Here is a 15945-nt window from a genome sequence, read left to right on the forward strand (position 1 = left end):
TAGTGCAAGATTTTGCACTTTTTCTGTAATGAGGCACATTTTGTAATTTTTCTTTTATGTTTTTCTTTCCCCCCCAGAGTGGTCAGGTAGAACCCCTCTTGTCCAGGTTCACAGAAGAAGAAGACCTGCAGATGAAGAGAATGTTGCAGAGAATGGATGTGCTCGCAAAGGTCAGGAATGTATTTTTATGTCGTCAGCTTGACATGCTGTATATTTCCGTCAGTACTTGTCAGGTTCAAATTTTTAACGCCTCACATAGGAGGGAATTGGCAATGATTAAAACAGTGTGGAAGAATCCAAAAAAGATGCAAGAAGCAAGTCTCTAGTCTAAGAGGTGGAAATGTCTTGGTATTGCACGAATACGGAATTGAATTTTTTTTAAGGGATTTTCCAGCAGAGCAGAATCTGTGCACCTTGACGAGCATAAATGTAGGGTAGATTTTCGGAATATAAGGCTGTGGATGTGGTAACTATAGTCTGGGTTAATGCAGTACATGGAATATAAAATAATTTTCAGCGGTTATACACTATATTCTACACCTAGATTTTATGTAGTTATCTTTATTTATAATAATGTACCCCTATTTGGAAGATTCACATATGAACATACCAGACTTTGAGTAGTCTATGTACACGGAATTGAATGTTCTGTTCCTCAGGAATAGAAAAAAAATGTAATTCTAAATATTTTTTTAAACACTTGGTTAAATCAAACTAGTTTTCGTCTAGACTAGTAATCACATTGGTACATCAAAATGTCCACAGTCAGGCTATCTCCAGGTCACCACTGCCACTCATCAGTGTGATCAGCCTCTTTTTACCTCCGCACCCTTGGTATCGCCAGTTTTAGATCAGAAAGACATGGTGAACAGCCTCTTTTTACCTCACCACTACTGCTACATCCAGTGATATATCAGAACGACGAGTCGAAAAGCGGTGTGAGCAGCTTCTTGTTCCCTCGGCACCCTATATATCGTCAGTATTGGATCAGAAAGACAGGCTGGGCAACAGTGTGAGTGCCCTCTTCTTATCTTGGCACCCCTGATATCTCCACTAATAGATCAGAATGTGAGTAGCCTCTTCTTACTTTAGCACTCCTGTTATATCCACTATAGGATCAGAAAGACAAGGTGGTCAGCAGTGTGAGCAGTCTTTTTACCTCACCACTACTGCTTTCTCAGTTGCTATCCAACTCTCTAACCTCTCTCCGCTTCCATGCTGACCGGCTGTGTCTTATTCCTCTTTCTCAGCTGCCCTGCACTTAATCCACCCCCGCAGCCCTAATACGCCGCCTGTGACGTGACGCCAGAATGCTCGGTAGCTCCAGGCCTCGGATGTGCGGGTCAGGGAGCTAGTGGTTCTCTGCTCCACAGTAGCTTCCAACTGGAGAAGTGTCCAAGGCAGCACCCAAATAGAGGTGGCACTGCCTGAATGCCCCCCCCCCCCCCCCGCGGTCATTATACTTCTGTTCACTTTTTTATGAGAAGACCATGAGGGATAGGTATTTTTTCTCTTTTCCATGTTCTGTAACTGTGGCAGTATGTCTTCTCATACAGAGAGAAAAGAATAAAGCAGCGCTGTAAATAATCGAGACTTTTCTATACTTTGGCTCCCAGGTCCAAAATCACAGCAGCCAAAAAAGGAAGAGAGAAGCAACACTCTGATGTTTCCAATGAACATACTGACGTTCGCACCCATCCTACAGTGACATAAATATTTCAGCTTCATAGAGTTGTTTTCAAGCCAGTTTCAAAGTTGCTGTCACTGAATGATGGGTGAATAAAGTCACTATTTTCATTGAAAATGGACACATGTGGTGGCGCCGTGCATGAAGACCCACTGATCATTTTCAAAGAAGGCTCTGTGACATGCTAGTGACCCCTTTAACTTTCCTTGAAACTTAAATGATGTATTGCATAAAGTGTAGCGTTCACATTCAGCTGTCTATAAGGCACTTATGGTAAACTACACCACCTTTCAAAATTTAATATCTCGTCCTCATTCTGCTTTAACTGCAGAAGTACAAGTTTCATAGTTTAAAAATGTCTGACACTTTCAATAGCTATGTATTTGTACCACAAGATGGCGCTGTTTTAATATAGTATTGCACGTATGTGATGAGAAGTTCCTTGTGACTCAACTCCTCTTCCTCTTGAACAGCAAGCCATGTGGTAAAGCTTGGTATTGCAAGCAGAAGTTACCACCAATGTCAGTGGAAAGCGTTGCAATCATTGCAGATTAGGAACACCAATGTAACACCGTATGAAATATATTTAGCCATTTTTGGACTTTAGCAAAAGAAATCCAATGTGTTTAATTTATAGTCAAACTATTACAAATGCTTTTTACATTCCAATAAAAAGACAGCTGAACCTAAATAAACAGCTTGAGAGCAATAATATAATGTTAGTATTTCTCATTGAAAACTGGCAAAAGAGTTCTGTGCGGCACGTATAGTCCTCACGTATAGCCAAATACATGTTCCTACATAAAGATCTCCCTATGTAGTTGTATTGAGAAGTCCCGACATTGAAAGCTGCTTTGCTGGTCAAGAGCTGGCATACAGGGACTCTTATCGCCTAATTAATATTTCCAACCAGTCTCGCCAGGATGAGCCGTAAACGTGGTTCAGATGGCGCAGTAAATCAATGCCACTATATTTTACACTTCTTAAAGGGTAGAAACAGCCCTTAGAAATGTCAGCTGTATCAGGAAGTCTTTGAAATCCCTTAATAAGCTCTAATTTGAATACATGCATTGATGCTGAAATGTAATCTTTCCTAATGAAATGCAAACAAACCCGTTCGTCTGAACTCTGATGAAAAACAATTTCAGCCTCTTGTTAGAGCCGTTAGCGCCATAAGTTCTCAGCCAACGAAAAGACTCGTTTATAGCGACTTAACGCACTGATGAAGTGTACGTACTTTATTTTGTCCTTCACAAAGAAAAAAGATTAATTGTCTAATTACGGCATGAAGGCTGCTTAAATTTCCTATAAAACAAGACCTCAGCCCTTTCCTATAGTACCATCGGGCTGATATTGGAGTAGATGTTCCAGGGATAGAGACTGAGCATAGTGTCTGCTCACTTGGGGTTGTGGATAGTTTGCTTGTATGGGCATTGGGGTGCTTGTATGGGCATTGGGGTGCCTTGTATGGGGGGCTTTGGGGTGCCTTGTATGGGTGGCATTGGGGTGCTTGTGTGGGCATTGTGCTGCTTGCCTGGGCATTGTGGTGGTTGTATGGGCGGCATTGGGGTGCTTGTTTGGACAGCATTGGGGTGCTTGCGTGGGCATTGTGGTGCCTGCCTGCACGGCATTGGGGTGCTTGTGTGGCCATTGCGGTGCTTGTGTGGGCATTGGGGCGTGTGTAATGGCCATTGGGGTGCTTATGTGGTTTCATGTTAAACCATTCAGTTGTGCATTGTAATAACAACATAATGGAGTTGGATACTGTACATGATCCCGATGGAAAAAACACGATAACCTGTTGTGATATCGCAAAGTTCTGACAAATCACCACTTTCCTATATATTTAAGGCTTTTTCTTCCTAATCTCAATGCAGTATGATATAAGGGCAGAGACCCTGATTCCAGTGAAGAACACTTAGTGGGCTCCATGCTGCAGTTTTTATTAAAATAATCTGCTGCAGATCTACCATTTCTCTGAATGCTGAGCTCTGTGTAACCTCCCCACACCACTGAGTGGCAGCTTTCTGTATTGCCCTGCTCATTGACATGGAGTTAGAAAAATAGATGACAGATATTTGGTCTATAATATTTGTTTTCCTATCTGAAGAAACTATAAAATCACCCCATTAAAATTAACGTGGGGCAATTTGGTTAATTTGTTTGCAGAAAATAGGCTCATAATTCATATAGTGTACACATTAGAAATAAAAATAACTATTTAGGCCATGTGCACACGTCTGGAATTGCTGTGGAAAATTCCGCAACTGTGCCGCGGGTAAGGCTACTTTCACAATTGCGTTTTTTTAATCCGTCGTTTTTTGTGAATGCAGGAACTTGCAAAAAAATTCTCATAGACTTGTATTAGCGACGGTTTGTGACGGATGGCCATCCGTTTCATCCATCGTGCACTGGATCCTGCGTAAAATAGCGGTCCATCGTGCAGAGGAAACATTCATAGGAACGTTTTTGTGTACGTCAGAAAATCGGTCAGCGACACATCCTGTGCTGCCCGTCGACGGCTACGATGGAAGCCTATGGGCGCAGGATCCGTCGCTGACCGTCACACACAGGAATCTAGTGACTGATCCAGTTTTTCCCTTCTGAGCATGGCTGGAAGGATTTTTCAAGCCCGGGAAAGAAAAGCATCTCCTTTCTTTCTTTCTTTCTTTCTTTCTTTCTTTCTTTCTTTCTTTCTTTCTTTCTTTCTTTCTTTCTTTCTTTCTTTCTTTCTTTCTTTCTCTCTCTCTCTCTCTCTCTCTCTCGCGCTCTCTCTCTCGCGCTCTCTCTCTCGCTCTCTCTCGCTCCCTCTCTCGCTCTTTCTTTCTTTTCTTTCTTTCTCTTTCTTTCTTTCTTTCTTTCTTTCTTTCTTTCTTTCTTTCTTTCTTTCTTTCTCTCTCTTTCTTTCTCTCTCGCTCCCTCTTTCTTTCTTTCTTTCTTTCTTTCTTTCCCTCTCGCTCCCTCTTTCTTTCTTTCTTTCTTTCTTTCCTTCTTCTTTCTTTTTCTTTTTTCTCTCTCGATCGATCGATCGATCGATCGATCGATCGATCGATCGATACGTCATTTCACTGCATGACAACAGACACCAGAAAACGCAAGTGTGAAAGTAGCCTAAAACAAATGCGGAACTGGCATGCGTTTTCCTCCTAAACACTTGCGTTTTCCAAGCATAATTAGCTTGCAGAATGTTAGCGTTTTCCAAGCGATCTGTAGCATCGCTTGGAAAACTGATTGACAGGTTGGTCACACTTATCAAACATAGTGTTTGACAAGTGTGACCAACTCTTTACTATTGATGCTGCCTATGCAGCATCAATAGTAAAAAGATCTAATGTTAAAATTAAAAATAATAAAAAAAAAAAAGAGAGAAAATCGTGATATTCTCACATTCCGGCGTCCCCTTTTTTATTTTACCTTTTTTTTTTTTTTTTCTTTTTTTTTACAGGTATATGGTTCCCAGGGCCTGGAGGAGAGTCTCCTTTCCACCACCCTGGGTACCAACCGCACATGATCCGCTTACTTCTCTCATGGTGGGCATAGCCATATGTGGAAAGTAAGTGGATCCATCCGCACAAACAATGCTGCGTTTTCGCTGTGGGAAAAAAATGCAACATGTGCACAAAAATTGCGGATTGCATTCTAATAATAGGATGCTTAATGTATGCGTTTTTTTCGCGGTTTTATAGCGAAAAATCCTGAACATGTGCACATAGCCTTAGGAGGGTGAATCCGTCAATAAACATGGTGTCTGATAACCAGAAAGCTAAACTCCAAGTCAACATGCAACCAAATATTGTTTCGGTGAATGAAGGATCCCTTCACTTTTTCGATTAACTTTGGATGTGCTGCTCCATTGAAGAGGACTTGAATGCTAGTGCCACCTATTGGATCTAGTAATCCTAAAGGTCAATATTGAGCCTTATAAAGGTCCTTGTGACATGACTTGGCATATGAAGCCAAACCTTTCCAGGGTCTATATTGACTTTTAGGATTGCTACTTCCAATAGATGGCATTAGAGTCCCTGTCCTCTTCCTTTATGAAAAGGCTATTTGCATATTTAAGTTTCCAGAGGAGCATTGCATGGCCTATGTTTCTCCCTATGAAGGAGCTTCAGTGTCCACAAGGAGAAATTTTACTCCTCAAGGGCCTCTGATCCAGCCAAACCACTTTTCCTGCTTTGCACTGATGAGGGGCAAGCACCCTGAAACTCGTGTCTGCAAATGGAGATTGATTTGGTTTCTTATCATAAGTCGTGTGACAAGGTCTTTTTTAATGGGTCAGTATTGTCCTTTAGGCTTGCTACTTCCAATAGGTAGCATTATAGTTCCTGACCTCTTACGCCCTGAAAAGGTTATTTGCATATGGATATATAGATGTATACAGGTCTGTTTTGTGTGTACTGAATATTACAACCATATAGGCACCTATGTTAACTGTGAGCGGTGCCTTTCAGGAAACACAAAGCCCAGTAATTTCTTCTGGAGGAAAACTAATTTGCATACCCTTTTATCTAAGGAAGCATTGCCTACCCAATAAGACTTTCATGCATTAGCGGACAGTCTCCTCAAGGAAAATGTTATATTCCTTGAGAAACATAGATATACGAGTGACTGCTCTACCCGGCCGCCAGCGATACATTGACAGGAGAGGTAATTGCTCCCGCAGTGTATCACTGAGCTGCCGTGAGAGAGATCACCGGAGTTCATCAGCTCCGGAGCTCTCACTTACGGCACCTCTGGGGGAGAACTTTCTCAGACAGCAGTGGTGCTGATCAGCTGATGAACTTCGGTGAACTCTCTCAGCAGCTCAATGATACTGACAGGAGGTAATCGCTCCCGCAGTGTATCACCGGCTGTCTTTGAGAGCAGTCACATTAGTGACTGCTCTCAAAGTGATCAGGATCGTCGTGGGACATTATGGATTACCTTCTCTGTGGACAAGTGAGGAATATTGTGGTTTATTTTATTTTTGTTGCAGGAGACGTTGGCTTCGGTGGATTAGGTGTTCGGTAAGTATGGTTTAATTAAGATTCATTAAAGGAGTCTGTGTCTATATTTCAAGTAAAGGACTTTATTCTGGGTGTCTTGTGTTTTTATACAATTTTACTATGGGTTACTAATGGATAGGTGTCTTATCGGTATTGCTAATTTTATCATATTTGAATTATTTTTTCATAGGGAGTTGGGGTGAGGAACCTAATCGTGTCAAATATGTATTTTATGAGCAAAAGTTGTAGGAAGTATTAATATTTGTGGATTCCTTTTACTAAACATTGCTTTTTACCTTTAGAAAGCTTTAGAAACTGGTGTTCGACTGATGGTTGATGCAGAACAGACCTATTTCCAACCCGCAATAAGTCGTTTGACATTGGAAATGCAGCGTAAATTTAATAAGGACAATCCCATTATCTTCAACACATACCAGTGCTACTTAAAGGTGAGAGATGCATATCAATGACCATTTCTGCTTTGTGCGACAATGCATTTACTAGGCGATAAAAGGCTCAGCCTACAAGGATTACATTGCCGTGGATTCCTAGGTGAATGTAAAGTGTGTCTCCCATTTGTAGAGAAAAATGTAATTAGGCATTACTAACAGATGATCAATTCTTCAGTTTAGTCTTTCACTGGATTTGGCCTTCTATTAGATATCGCTGCCAGCTCTCATTTAAATAGGAGCTGTACAGCAAAGCCCCCATATTGAATACTGGAGCCTTGGAGACATCGCAGTTATTGCGCAGACCCTGAGAGGTCCGGCAGCAATATCTAATAAGTGAAGCATAACCCAGTGACTGTATGCATGGCAGAATTGATCTTCTCGGTAACAGACCTAATTCTATTTTTGTTCTAACATTTCGGAGGTTCTGAGTGATCCAGAGCAATAGCCACAGTACCTGTGCGCTGTTGGCTAGATGTCTGCTTTTTATAAACCTGCCACTGTGATATCAAGTGAAATGTAATAGGTGACAGCTCCTTTCTCACAGCTGCAGTGACAAGTTCTGGACACGGAAAAAATTACTTCCAGCTTGGTTTTTAGCTATTATTTTCTTTATTTTAGGTACAGTACTGTGTTGATCATTCAATATAAGCATATCTTGGTAATACACGTATTAGTCTTTTGTTAAAGAGAACCTATTAGGACTAGAGATGAGAGAAGTGGAACAGTAAAGTTCGGCGTCTGTACCGAACACCTACTGTTTGGACACAGACACTGACCCAAACTTCACCAGGAAGTCCTTGTTATTATTTGGGTTCTACTGACAGCACGCCATGGTTCCTATGCTGTCAAAAGACAGCGGGAGCACTCGGCTGTGATCGGAGTTATAAAGTTTACCCCACCTGCCACCACTACAGGTCAAGAGGGAAGAGCAGGGCAAAGCGCCAGAATTGGCGCATCTAATAATGTGCCTTTTCTGGGCAGCTGTGGGCTGCTATTTGTAGGCTTTTTTTTTTTTTTTTTTTTTTTTTTTTTTTTAATTTAATTAAAAAATACAGCATGGAGACCCCTCTATTCTTGATAACCAGCCTTGCTGAAGCTGACAGCTGAGGGTTGCGGCTCCAAGCTGTGAGTTTTGCCTGGCTGATTATCCAAAATACAGTGGAACCCACAAAGTTTTTTAATTTATTCACAGCGCGGGAGTCGGCAGATTACTCCCAGAAGCGGTGTTTGCCGCGCTGTCATGCACATGACAATGTGGCAAACACTGGATGTTTAGGCCCACCATTCAAGTGAATTGGGTTTGGCTCCGGGTACTGATCTGATACCCGAACCCAAACTTTTTGTAACTTTGGCAGGACCCGAACATCCAGGTGTCCGCCCATCTCTAATTAGGACCTTTTAAGAACTTCACACTGCCACCTTTAGTTGACATAACCCTATTGCTGCATTTTTATAAATCCCATTGTATCTCAAGCAAATGTTCACTTCTGGGATTAAAGCCAATTTTAATGTATCATTCGTCATATGCAAATTTAGATAGGACTGGTCTGGTTTGGTGTTACTTCACCCAGACAAATCCGTTTTCAGATGCAATAATCATTATCCTCCTGACCCCCATTTTTCATTATCCTCTTTGGCCTCCTCCTCCCAGGAATGCCACCATTATACTTTCCCTAGCATGCACAGTGTAGGCAGGAGTACTTGGCGTCATCCGAGCACTGTGCTTTCTCAGGAAGGCACAGCAATGTCGTTCCTAAGATGACGCGGCCAGTGAGAATAATCACAATCAGCTTGTGAAGCAAACCCACCCATACTAGTAACTGCCAAATTTGACAATTGGTACATTAACCCCTTCCCGACATGTGACGGTATAGTACGTCACATGTCGGGACCCCCGCTTTGATGTGCGCTCCGGCGGTGAGCGCACATCAAAGTCGCGACATGTCAGCTGTTTTTTACAGCTGACATGTGCGCGCAATAGCGGCGGGTGAAATCGCGATCACCCGCCGCTATTAACTAGTTAAATGCCGCTGTCAAACGCAGACAGCGGCATTTAACTACCGCATCCGGCCGTGCGGCCGGATATGAGCGCATCGCCGACCCCTGTCACATGATCGGGGGTCGGCGATGCTCCTCCATTGTAACCATAGAGGTCCTTGAGACCTCTATGGTTACTGATTGCCGGTGGCTGTGAGCGCCCCCCTGTGGTCGGCGCTCACAGCACACCTGCATTTTAGCTACATAACAGCGATCTGATGATCGCTGTTATGTAGCAGAGCCGATCGGGCTGTGCCTGCTTCTAGCCTCCCATGGAGGCTATAGAAGCATGGCAAAAGTAAAAAAAAAAAGTTTTTAAAAATGTGAAAAAAATAAAAAAAACATAAAAGTTTAAATCACCCCCCTTTCGCCCCAATCAAAATAAATCAATAAAAAAAAAAAAAAACCTACACATATTTGGTATCGCCGCGTTCAGAATCGCCCGATCTATCAATTAAAAAAAAGCATTAACCTGATCGCTAAATGGCGTAATGAGAAAAAAATTCGAAACGCCAGATTTACGTTTTTTTGGTCGCCACGACATTGCATTAAAATGCAATAACGGGCGATCAAAAGAACGTATCTACACCAAAATGCTATCATTAAAAACGCCAGCTCGGCACGCAAAAAATAAGCCCTCACCCGACCCCAGATCACGAAAAATGGAGACGCTACGAGTATCGGAAAATGGCGCAATTTTGTTTTGTTTTGTTTTTTGCAAAGTTTGGAATTTTTTTTCACCACTTAGGTGAAAAATAACCTAGTCATGTTAGGTGTCTATGAACTCGTAGTGACCTGGAGAATCATAATGGCAGGTCAGTTTTAGCATTTAGTGAACCTAGCAAAATAGGCAAGCAAAAAACAAGTGTGGGATTGCACTTTTTTTGCAATTTCACTGCACTTGGAATTTTTTTCCCGTTTTCTAGTACACGACATGCTAAAACCAATGATGTCGTTCAAAAGTACAACTCGTCCCGCAAAAAATAAGCCCTCACATGGCCAAATTGACGGAAAAATAAAAAAGTTATGGCTCTGGGAAGGAGGGGAGCGAAAAACGAAAACGGAAAAACGGAAAAAGCTCCGGGGGTGAAGTGGTTAAACTAACTTTAATCTTGGATGTGAAAAGTTGGTAGGGCCCCAAGGGCTTCATTAATCTAATATATTTCAAATAAAGTTGCATGAACCAGTAATCAGTAAGTATCTAAGAACAGTTACAAAGTGCTGTTGGGTTCATGGAGAATGAGAACAGAGATTAATAGGAAGGAACAGATTGAGGATAATTTAGAAAGGAGAAACATGGAAGAGTTAGATTAGTGAAGTGAGGTGATAGGCCTGCCTAAAAAGATGTGTTTTTAGAGCAAGCTTAAAAATGTGGAGGGCTAAGTATTAATCAGATTGTCTAGGGTAGTGCATTCCAGAAAACTGGCACAGCAGGAGAGAAGTCTTGAGATAGAGATGTATTTCATAAAATGCACCAATAGGGTTCTATTGCTTAATGATTTCAGTTTGGGGGCATAAGGGGCATGACCGTTTCCCTTTTAACATATCACATACACATGAATAAAAAAATAAGCATTTTATTTAAATAGAGAATCCTATAAAAGCACAATCTCCTCGTTTACAGGAAGCATATGACAATGTGACTGCTGATGTAGAGTTGTCTCGTCGAGAGGGCTGGCATTTTGGTGCGAAACTTGTAAGAGGGGCTTACATGCAGCAAGAGAGGAGTCGGGCAGCAGAGGTGGTCTACGAGGACCCGATTAATCCCACTTATGAGAAGACTAATGAAATGTACCATAGGTGAGTGCATACAAGACAGATTCCCATGTATCTATTATGCTGACAACCATAGCATTTCATCTTTTATAAGATGTGTAAGATTTGTATTAAAACTGTGAGTGAAGGAGCCGTCTCTTACACAATATGTGTGGGGATGTGATCACTGAAGTCCCCTCCGGCCACAGGAACAGGGTTACCGGTGTGAATCAAGTGGTAGTGAACATGGGACTGGTGGTTACATATATGCATTACTTCTCCATTCACACACCGTACGCTGTTCTCGGGATCGGCGCACAAACCAACAGTTATCAAATGGTTTTTGTATTATTTTTCCTGTGGATGAGGATCACAAATGTTGTTTTATTACCCCCTCTAATTGTGAATGATCCCGCTTAGCTGGTGAGCCGTCTGTTACGTTTCTGTTCTTAATTCATGACTGGCGGATTCGTTGGGAAACTTTTCCAGTCTGTTTATGCGGAATTGATCTCCTTGACATTATATATAATGGGGCCCTACCTCTTCCATTTTTAGAAGAGTTTTGAGGGATGCCCTTGCAATGAAAAGTATATAGGCACTTTCTACAGCAGTATTGGTATTTTGTATAGTGACTTCATAGGATATTCTCAACCCTAAACCGTGGAAAAGCGTTCTGTTCTGGAGACACTGGAGCCCAATATTATGCCTGTGGAACCCCAAAAAGGAAATTATTCTGTCCAGGTGTCCAAATATTATTTAGCCCTTTCCGTGCTCTTCTATTTTCTCAGCTCATTAGAATATCTCTTGGTGACCTCTATAGTGGCGTTCTCTGCTCAGAACAGTGCCAATAAAAGGTCCACTTTACATTTAGCTGCCACCATTCAGATATTGGTCTATTTGATTTACTGTCATGTACATGATCCAGTACTGCCATGTTTCTTAGTCAAATCCAATATTATCCTGAGCGGCCAATTATTTCTGTTTTTGTATCTACTTTTCAGCCGCCATAACTCTTTTTACAATTATTTTTCACTGATATGGCTATAAGAGGGTTTGTTTTATACCGGACAAATTATGTTTGTTTAATGTTGTGTGTTTTGGGGTAATTTTCTGTACATTTTTATATAAAAAATGTTATAGGGAAAAAAATGAATTTTCATTTTATATTTATAGAGTAGTGTGAATATTTAAGATGTATAGGCTTTCAATTATTTTTTTTTCTTGTTCTGGGGGTCTTTATTTATTTCAGGACTGTGGAGTCGCTAAGCTAAACCTCTGACTCCTCAATTTCCATGACACCAACTCCACCAAAATGGACTCCGACTCCACAGCCCTGATTTATGTATTTATTTTTTTGTTCAGATCTTATGTATGCAATGAAAAAAAAAAAAAAGACATAATTTGTCCCCCAAAAGATCATAAAAGTTCTGTGGGAAACTGAATACCCAGCAGCTCGCGTGATCGCTAGGTCCTACAGAAGTGGCAGTGCCAGTGCCAATGCTTCTGTAGACTACTGCAGGTGGCGAAGGAGAAGTCAGAAACTGTAATTAACCCCAGGTCCCTAGCTGTAACAGAGTGGGTGACCGGACCTGCTTTTACTAAATTGCTGGAGTGTTGATTCTGTGCTGTGTGTATATTTGCAATCGAGCAAGGTTAAAGCCCAGGACCAGGTGAATTTTTGGCATCCGCATTTGGTCATTATTAAATTAATTCGATATAATGCAATATTGTAAATTACATACTAAACTGACTTTGAATGCAAACTTTAAACTAAAAAATGCTGAAATTATTTTTAAACCAGTTTTTTTTTTTTGTCGTTATTTTGCTTTGCGAGAACACCTTAAGGGAAAAGCAGACTCTAAACGTCAAGCCTATACTTTTGTTTTATACAGATACAGCCAAAATCTTTGCCAGATAAATAATAAAAAAAAAAATTCTGTATCAAAGTGCCAAGAATCCGTCCAGTTGCGCACTGCTCAGTTAATCAGCCAGCTGTATGAAAACTAATTTGAATGGGAGTATGATAAGTAAATTACTTATTAGCATAATATAACATCCAATTTCTGATTTCTCTTTTATGTTTCATATATTATTATTCCTTCTCACTGGCCTTCTTGATCCCTTGAAGTGCATTAAATATTCTGAACTAAAAGGGGAGCTCTGGAATTCTTTTAAAATGCTAAATATATTCAGAACTGAAATATAGGTCTAAGGTATTGCATTAGATAAAGTACAAAACTGTTATGAGGTTACCTTGGGTACACTTAGCACGGTGGCTCAGTGGTTAGCAATGTTGGTTTGCAGAAATTAGATCCTTGTTTCGTCATTCCGACCAATGAAAGCATTTTAAATGGAACTTTGTCATCTTTGTTCCCTTTGGAGCCATGAAAATTGCTGGTTTATACAGCCCTAGCAAAAATAAGTGTAACCTTTTTTTGACTATACAGAAATAGGACATAACCTTAAAACTGACATGCGGGTAACCTTACCGCCCCTGCAGAAGGTTGAGATGACCTTACCGCCTCTGGAGCCAGTTGAGATGACCTTACCGCCTCTGGAGCCAGTTGAGATGACCTTACCGCCTCTGGAGCCAGTTGAGATGACCTTACCGCCTCTGGAGCCAGTTGAGATGACCTTACCGCCTCTGCAGCCAGTTGAGAATACCTTACTGCCTCTGGAGCCAGTTGAGATGACCTTACCGCCTCTGCAGCCAGTTGAGATGACCTTACCGCCTCTGCAGCCAGTTGAGATGACCTTACCGCCTCTGCAGCCAGTTGAGAATACCTTACTGCCTCTGGAGCCAGTTGAACCGAACAAGGTCCCATTGGGAGGGAGCTGTGTCGATCAGATCGGCATTTGTTTTCCATACTAGCTGCTGTGTAAATGGCACCCCTTACCCACTGCTGCAGCTAATGCTTTCTGCTCTACTTACCCAGCATATGCAGTATGCCCAGTAGTCTGGCTCTGGAGGCAGTGAGTGGGTATTTTCTAGCACCAAGCAGTCTGCATGGTTGAGAGCGTTGTATCTAGGGAGGCTGTTTGTGTATGTGACCTTCAGCTGAGGTTTTCCTCTGGAATGAAGCTGAAAAAGTAATTGACCCTGGAGCACCAGCTCACTGCACTCATAAGGTGTATGTCCCATATCATATACTGTAATCATACTCTTAGGTTGTGTGCACACGTTACGGATTTTTAGCTTTTTATTCTCTATAAAAACGTGATAAAACCGCATCCATTAAGCATCCTATTTATAGAATGCAATTCGCAATTTCTGTGCATATGTTGTTTTTTTCCGCGAAAGAAACGCAGCATGTTCATTAATTTTGCAGACTTCCCGCTATTTAATGCATTGGGAAGCTCCACGCAAAAAACGCATGCGGATTTCTGCGGAAAAAGTCCAGTTTTGTTCAGGAAATTTCTGCAAATAATCATGACTTGTGCACATAGTCTTAACGTTTTATGTATTATTTAAATGTGTGTGAGAGTATACACATATATGTGTATTGTGCTTTATTATATCATAGAAACATGTAAGCAATTCTTAGGTTTTGAAACTTTTGTTAAGAAATACATCGCGTTTATGCAAAGACTGAACATTTACAGTGTTGTCACTCATTTTTCAAGAGTTCTATAATTAGTCCTAGCATCATGGATATCAGCTTCTGAGAAAAATCCTGACTGATGACAACGAATTCTTGCTCATCAGTAGGGTTGAGCGAAACGGGTCGGCAATTTTCAGAAGTCGCCGACTTTTGGCAAAGTCGGGTTTCATGAAACCCGACCCGACCCCTGTGTGGGGTCGGCCATGAAGTCGGCGATCTTCTGAATCTGGAATCGGAATTCCGATACCGATTCCCGATATGATAAGATATCGGGAATTGGTATCGGAATTCAGATTTAAGTGTAAAATAAAGAATTAAAATAAAAAATATCGCCATACTTACCCTCTGACGGGCCCTGGTACTAACCGGGAACCTTCCTTCCTTAGAATCAGCCTTCCAGGACCTTGCGGTGACGTCGCGGCTTGTGATTGGTCGCACGGCCGCCCATGTGACCGCTCGCGCGACCAATCACAAGCCGCGACGTCACCGTGACGTCACCGAAGGTCCTGGAAGGGCTGATTCTTAGGAAGGAAGGCTGCCGGAACGAAGCCGAGGGTGAGTATATTCCTATTAGGTATATACTCACCCTCGGACACGCCCTGCTTCTTTCCGGCAGCCTTCCTTCCTAAGAATCAGCCCTTCCAGGACCTTCGGTGACGTCACGGCTTGTGATTGGTCGCGCGAGCGGTCACATGGGTGGCCGCGCGACCAATCACAAGCCGCGTCGTCACCGCAAGGTCCTGGAAGGCTGATTCTAAGGAAGGAAGGTTCCCGGTTAGTACCAGGGCCCGTCAGAGGGTAAGTATAGCGATATTTTTTATTTTAATTCTTTATTTTACACTTAAATATGGATCCCAGGGCCTGAAGGAGAGTTTCCGCTCCTTCACACCCTGGGAACCATTGGAAACCCAATGCACTGCATTGGGTTTCGAGTTTCGGCCGACCCCGACTTTTTTATAGGATCGGCCGATTTCACTCGACCCGACTTTTGAAAAAGTCGGGTTTCGTGAAACCCGACCCGATCCTATAAAAGTAAAGGTCGCTCAACCCTACTCATCAGTGCTTGGAATTTATCACAATTTCTGTGGTTTTGTTTATCCATCTCCAGATTGAGGATTGACCACAGGTTCTCAAGACGATTGAGATCTGGGTAGTTTTCCTGGCCATAGACACAAAATTTCAATGTTTTGTTCACTGAGCAACTTGTTTTTTTCTTTTGCCTTGAGACATGGTCCTCCATTTTGTTGGATACACCTTTGTTCATTACCCAATTTCTCCTGGATCATTGGAAGATGCTCTTGGAAGATGTGTAGAAACCATTGGCAGTGTTAAAGAAAAAAACAAATTGAGGAAGTGAACTCCCATGGATGAAAAGCAACCACACACAAGAAAAACTTCAATGCTTCAAGGACAGACTGAAATTC

General features: G+C 41.9%; 1 protein-coding gene across 2 annotated transcripts in view; it reads left to right on the top strand.

Annotated features, from left to right (window-relative positions):
* Positions 1 to 15945, top strand: part of PRODH (proline dehydrogenase 1) — a 166484-nt gene that overhangs the window by 128483 nt on the left and 22056 nt on the right. For both annotated transcript variants that reach the window (XM_077294972.1, XM_077294963.1), the window contains 3 exons: positions 78 to 170; positions 6978 to 7124; positions 10789 to 10964. In XM_077294972.1, coding sequence (XP_077151087.1) covers positions 78 to 170; positions 6978 to 7124; positions 10789 to 10964 — 416 coding nt within the window. The remainder of the gene's footprint in view (positions 1 to 77; positions 171 to 6977; positions 7125 to 10788; positions 10965 to 15945) is intronic.

This window comes from Ranitomeya variabilis, chromosome 1 (genome assembly GCF_051348905.1).
Source record: "Ranitomeya variabilis isolate aRanVar5 chromosome 1, aRanVar5.hap1, whole genome shotgun sequence".
In the NCBI taxonomy this organism is placed as follows: Eukaryota; Metazoa; Chordata; class Amphibia; order Anura; family Dendrobatidae; genus Ranitomeya; species Ranitomeya variabilis.